Below are 6,704 nucleotides of genomic sequence, written 5' to 3'. Positions count from 1 at the left end.
CGAAATCGTGTGACTGTTGAAACGAATCGTGAAATTTTCACGCTTTAGTATTCAAAAGGCGGGTTTACCGTGGTATGGAAAGGTAATGCGTACTTTGTGAAATTCAGTTTGGTCTGGTTATGCTAATCTGGTGGAGCTGGTGGTGAATGGCACTTCATTTAGTCTGGAACATTGTGTGTAACTAATTCCTCCCGAGATAGTCATGGAAATTCTATCTGTAGGATACAATCAATCAAAAGTTCCATATGTTGTCTGGAACTTCTCATATGGTTATCTTTAATTGTCATTTACTTTTGATATATCGATGTTACTATATCAGAAACAATTACATAATGGATAAATGACCTGCTAATCTCATAGAGCCATACATTTGACAATTTGTGGACAAGGAAGAAACTGCCATCCAACTGGACTTTGGAAAATGTCGTTCAGCACTAAGCATACAAGTTCAGTTTTAGATCAAATTTGCTAAAAAAAACTACCAACTAACCAGGACATCATAGTTGTTGATCTTGTCTTATAGACAACCCACCACCATCGAAGGTTATGGGTTTGCTCTGCTGCTTTTACTGTGGTTGAACGGGCTGCAGCAGCACAGCCGGGGCTACAGTGCGGTGTGCCTTGTGCTGCCTGTGGCACAGGCACAGAAACGATAACCGATCAGTCTCTCTGTAGACTTTTTGAAGAACTCGTGCAGCCTAGACCAGTCAGTTTCATACCTTTTAGCTCTTCTTTGATCATAGAAGTGTTCACAAAATACATATTATTGAGCTGTATATATTTCATCCTGAAATTATACACATTTTGCAGTGTCATTATGTGTTTTCAGATTTTACCACTGATGTGCAATTGTATGTTTGTTTTATTTGCTAGCCACTGCTAACTCTTACTGATTGTGAATTTTTTTTTCAGGTTTGACCGTCCAGGAGGTTTAAGTATCAAGGCCAGACCATGCTATCTGTAGCAGCATGAATGTTTGCTCCCATTCTCTTAAGTAGCTATTAGATGGTGAAATTTGATACTTTATGTAAAACGCAAAGTTAATGCGCTGAAACCTTGAGTCAGGTTGTCATGTTACTCCTTGCTGGAGATGGCTACCAGTCATATTCTCCCTAAATGGACTGAATTTTTGCACTGTTTCGCCCCAGTTGCTCGAGTATTTCATGTTTATTTTGAACCTAGATTGCTTCCTCTGAAATTGTGTTGACGGAACAAGAATGGTTTGTCACTGTGGTAATTGTGGTATCGGTTAGGCTTGCAGGTTACTGAACACCTGTATCATTCAACTGGAAACGACTTGTCATTCTGTGTGGGTGGTAATGGTGGAATCAGTGGCTTGCCGGTTACTGATTATATGGGTTCAACTTGAATTTCTCCTGCTTGGTTGGTTGGTTACAGAGTGAGAAATTGATGGCGCAGAAGCCGTCTGTGTGAAATGGTCATATACTCATATGGGTGTTTAGTGTTAATACTCACCAACTGAAACAATCACTGTGGGCATCACCATTATGGATCTATGGGTGTCTGCATGACTTCAGAAGGCAAAATCGGTTCATGACAGTCTGAATAATCAAGAAATACACCTATAAAATCAGCCGCTGAATTATTCGTCATGCTCCAGTATATTTCAAAAAAAAATAATTTGTAAATAAAAAATTTATATACTTATTTTTATCAATATGAAAGTTAAGGCTAAAAGTAAGCTTGATAAAAAAAAAACCTCAAAATCAGTTTTAAATTGAAAGTAAGAAGTACAAATTTTAGCTTATAAGTATAAGCAAAAGCGAAAGATGGGAGCGTGAATCATCTATAAACAATACATTCAAATGCACAACAGCACAAGCGCATCATCTTTCGCACTGCTCCTCAACTGCGGTTTAACTGTTTGTGATTAACTGCTCCTCAAGATGTATTGGCCTGCCGGACTCGCGTTCTATCCAAATTTGTGCAGCGTTCCGATGACCTTGGCGTGCATATTTCAAGACGTTGATTTCTTTGTGGACTCATAACCAGCGGATCTACGTATCGATGACTCATGGTGAGCCGGTCCCTTTGAAACGTAGGAAAAGACATCGGAAACATGGGAAAAACACAAGATTTACCATTGGAATAGACTGGCAGGAAAAACACCGGATTTAGAAGAGATTGATAAACTAAGAGAAATTTGAAGGGGATTAGATCTCATCCCAACTTTCCTCCAAAATCTCCTTGTCTTTAGCTAATCGAGTTTGATAGTTTTGTTGAAATCCCATCCTAAATAGAAATTTTTTCTCTCGACCTTTGTTTTTTCTTTTTCCTTTAATTACTGTTAATCCATCCATTTTATACCATAAAACTTTTTAATTATATACTGATTCATCTATTGATCATATATATATATATATATATATATATATATATATATATGCGCGCGCGCGTGATGTATATATGTGAATCCAAACGATGCTTAGAAATCCCTGCATTGTGATTGTGAAACGAAGGCACAGTAACTATTAATCTCCGGACGCGGTTTCTCTTGATTTAATTTAGAGTTAGAGAGATGTAAGTCCCTGACATGTGACCTACGCTCACGGGGCCATATGTTAGCCCAAATTTTAAGTCGGAGGATCCCGTTCCATTAATCTCCACCGTCCGATCCTTATCACAGAGGAGCGTGAGGAGAGGGCTCGAGCTTTCCCGGCTTGCTCCACATCCCCCTCTCCTCCCCTTCGCCGTTCGCTCGCTTCTGCTCCCGCCTCACCGCCGCCCCGCTGGCCGGTGGGCGTCACGCCGCTGCCGTTCCTGCCCGGCGCTCTCCTCGCTGCGCCGCGCCTCGCCCTCCCTCCCGCCCACTGGCGGCAATGGTCGACTGCCCGCGGCTGCCCCTGGCAGGCGCGCACGCCTCTCCGTACCCCAGCCACGCCGCTCACCGGAGGGCCAGCGCCGGCGTCCCTGCCATGTCACTCTCTTTCCGCAGCGTCATCCACCGCCGCAGGCCCTCCTCCTCCTTTCCCGGTGAGCTTGCCTTCCCAGCTGTCCTACACACTCGTGCAAGTATGCAAGCTTTTGGGTTTGATTTTCTTTTTTGTCTTGTTTTGCAACTAAACCAAAACCGCTCGCATAGATTGTACTGTACGAGATGTCAACTGTACACACACTAGTAATTTCTTTCGTTGTTGTTGTTGGCTTGTTATTGTGTGGCACTCGAGAACTGAAGCTGATACTAGCTTGAATAGGGAAAAAATGGTTGCTTTTTTTATGCGTTAGATTTCTTATCCTCTGGATGAAACATTGACAGACTTGGGTCAACACAGTGCGATCTGCATCCTCTGGGTCAGGAAGCCAATCGAGCGTTGCAGAAAGTTCAGAGGCTGTCGAATGGGCCATGCAGGGTAATCAAATTCCCCCCACATTCTCAGATCAGGATAGGGCTGTGTTTCTTTTCCATGAATTCCAGGGGTTTATCCCCTTATGCTTGGATGCTGGTGACAGATTTCTACGCTTTGCGGAAGGATGTCGAGCTGGCTGTAGCGCGTGTCAATGAAGTCAGGCAGTCTGCTGCCATGGATCAGCTCGAGGAGGAAATCGCCTCGCTTGAGAAGAAATCCGCAGATAGTTCCTTGTGGGATGATCCTTCCAAGGCACAGGAGATACTTGTTGCTCTGACAGAGGTCAAAGATAGAGTCAAGCTTCTCAACGATTTTAAGTCACAGGTTTAACCAATTCATTATTCTTGTTCGTTTCACACTGGAAATGTTACAGCTGATGTAAAAGTATAGTTGTTAATTTATGCTATTGCTATTTATATTGAAATGAATCAGCATTCGACATCTCCTAGAGAAATTATCAATAATGAAATGTGGATTTTCTATGTTTATAAATACAGGTAATGATAATTAATAAACATATGCAGATTTGTTGCATATACCCATACCACGGTTGTGAACTGGCAGCCATTTTGGGTTAAAAATTAAACTCCTGGCAATAATTTGTTATTACCTATATTTAATATTATAAAATGTTCTAGTCATTTTTTGATTTATATGGATGCTAAGGAATTTAGACACATATAAAGCATATAGATTGATTCATGAATGAATGATAAGACTAAAACATCTTATAATATGAAGCGGAGGGAGTATCAACTTTAGTTTTGATTATGGCCTTATGTTGTTATTTACAGGTTGAAGAAGCTGAGACCATTGTGAAGCTGACTGAGGAGTTAGATTCTATAGATACCAGCCTTCTTGAGGAGGCCTCAAAGATCACAAAGGCATTAAACAAAGCACTAGATAACTTTGAGATGACACAGCTTCTTTCTGGACCTTATGACAAGGAAGGGGCTGTGATAAATATTACTGCAGGTGCTGGTGGCACTGATGCACAGGTATGCTTTCACTAATTCTCATGCTTCCTTTAGTAGAAAATACATCTTAGCTTGTACAGTAGGAAAGATGACCGCGGTCAGCAGTTTTAGTTTTCTAGGATCTCATATCTCACTCATTTGGTCTATTTACTTTAGTAGAAATTTAAGCTCTTGTTGTTGCTAGTATTGTGCTTTTAATACCACACATATTCCATTGTAGCAACTTTCTTATACAAGTCCTGATAATATCTGACTATGAAAGGTGTCCTTGAGAGCTGAGACTTGAGACTCTGAACAAAAATCAATTATAAAACTAGCGCAACTGTGAATTGTGGCATGACAGTGACCTTCTTGATGAGTTAATACATACAGAACATAACTGGCTTTCTAGTGCAACTGTAGATGGTTCTTCATGTTCTCTCTGAGAACAAATTTTCTATGTATGATCAAAATGTGATCATAATCGTTTTAAATGGCTTGGTGTTTGTAGGATTGGGCTGACATGTTACTGAGGATGTATGTTAGATGGGGAGAGAAGCAGCGCTACAAAACAAGAGTGGTCGAAAAATCTCCTGGTGAAGAGGCTGGAATAAAATCAGCTAGCATTGAATTAGAGGGGAGATATGCCTATGGGTATCTCTCTGGGGAGAAAGGGACACACAGAATTGTTCGTCAGTCCCCATTCAATGCCAAAGGGCTTAGGCAGGTATTTGTATTTTGCAGTTCCACTTTTATGATTCGTATCCACACCCTAACAGGTTGAAGGGAAAAGACATCTACTTTGTTTATGCTCAGTTTCCTGTTCAATGTGTTAATTTCTTCAGACAAGCTTTGCTGGTGTTGAAGTCATGCCTCTGCTGCCAGAGGAGTCCATGGATGTAGAAATACCTGAAGAGGACCTGGAGATAAGTTTTACTAGAGCAGGAGGCAAAGGAGGCCAGAATGTGAACAAGGTGGAGACGGCTGTTCGCATGGTCCATATTCCCACTGGAATCGCCGTTCGTTGCACAGGTTTGTAACTGTAAACGTGAATAGCTAGTAATTCTTGGCTCTGTGCTCTCACACATGTTGCGCAGATAGATAGTGTCTCATGCTTGGCTAGGCCCAATCTTAGTTCAGTATGATGTGGTCATGAAAAAGCCTAAAAAAAGTGATAAGCTGGTCACCGTTCAAGGCTGGAGTAAAAAAACTGCAACACAGGATAAATTAAGTTTTATCACAGGATAAATACCATGACTTAAATATGTACCTGAGAATGCCATTGAAATGCATTTGCATCAAGAACTGGAGCTGCATGGGTCATATTTTTTTCCATCTTCCCGTTGCCCAAAACCTCGCAGAGGAAAGGAGCCAACTGGCCAACAAGATAAAGGCCCTGAGCCGGCTGAAGGCGAAGCTGCTGGTGATCGCCGAGGAGCAGCGCGCGTCGGAGATCAAGCAGATCCGCGGCGACGCGGTGAAGGCGGAGTGGGGGCAGCAGATCCGCAACTACGTCTTCCACCCCTACAAGCTCGTCAAGGACGTCCGCACCGGCTGCGAGACGTCGGACGTCGCCGGCGTCATGGACGGCGAGCTGGACGCCTTCGTCAGAGCCTACCTCAAGCACAAGCTGTCTGCTGCTGCTGCTGCTGCCGAGGAGCAAAGCGTCAAGTGACGCAGATTGCATCCGGTATCCGGTGCAGCAGTGTGAAGTGAAGTTTTGTACGCAGAGCAAGAACTCCACCCAGGTCTGTCTCGTGGTGGAAGAATAGCCTGAAATTAACCGTGCTTGTGCTATAGATGCAGAGTTCTTCTTTGTTTAGATACTTGAGGACTGATAAATAGGACGATCATGCTCCTACAAAAAAAATGCTTTTTTTTTTGAAAGAAGGCCACCGGTTTACCCCGGCGTGGTATATATTAGAAGAGATTTGCTCTGGTCCAATAAAAAATACCTTGACCGTAAGGTACCGGTAACTCAAGTTACTTTTTGTCGAGGTACTTTTTGTTGAACGGTTAAAATGCTCATTAGAAGGGGGAGAAATATGTACAAGCCACCGTACGATAAAATGGTGACGGTGAACAGTTCGGCGTTACCGGCAAAAGTCCCAGAGGGAAGCACTAATCAGAAACCGCACAAAAACGGAAAAAGGCGACTGGGTGCAGCAAATGCCAGCGGACGCCTGTGCTCCAGCGATTATTCTCGCAAGGTCTTCCGCTCACCCAGATTTTGATTTCTCTAGTAGCTGTCTTGGTTCCATCTCCTTTCCCTGGAATATCCTTCTGTTTCTTTCACACCAAATCTCCCATGATACTAGTATGTGTAAGCACTTGAGCCCTTTGCTTATTTTCTTGCTTCCTGCTGCTGTTCTGTTGCTCC

General features: G+C 42.7%; 1 protein-coding gene across 1 annotated transcript; it reads left to right on the top strand.

Annotated features, from left to right (window-relative positions):
• Positions 1-2,663: 2,663 nt before the first annotated feature.
• Positions 2,664-6,365, top strand: LOC102710227 (peptide chain release factor PrfB1, chloroplastic). Its single transcript, XM_040526189.1, has 7 exons — positions 2,664-2,994; positions 3,294-3,371; positions 3,472-3,692; positions 4,163-4,366; positions 4,836-5,051; positions 5,170-5,356; positions 5,686-6,365. The coding sequence occupies exons 1-7, from the start codon at positions 2,841-2,843 to the stop codon at positions 5,997-5,999; spliced, it is 1,374 nt and encodes a 457-aa protein (XP_040382123.1). The 5' UTR covers positions 2,664-2,840; the 3' UTR covers positions 6,000-6,365.
• Positions 6,366-6,704: the final 339 nt, after the last annotated feature.

The sequence above is a fragment of the Oryza brachyantha genome, chromosome 7 (assembly GCF_000231095.2).
Source record: "Oryza brachyantha chromosome 7, ObraRS2, whole genome shotgun sequence".
Classification (NCBI taxonomy): domain Eukaryota; kingdom Viridiplantae; phylum Streptophyta; class Magnoliopsida; order Poales; family Poaceae; genus Oryza; species Oryza brachyantha.
The sequence above is the reverse complement of the archived record's forward strand: the minus strand, read 5'-3'. Positions and strand labels throughout refer to the sequence as shown.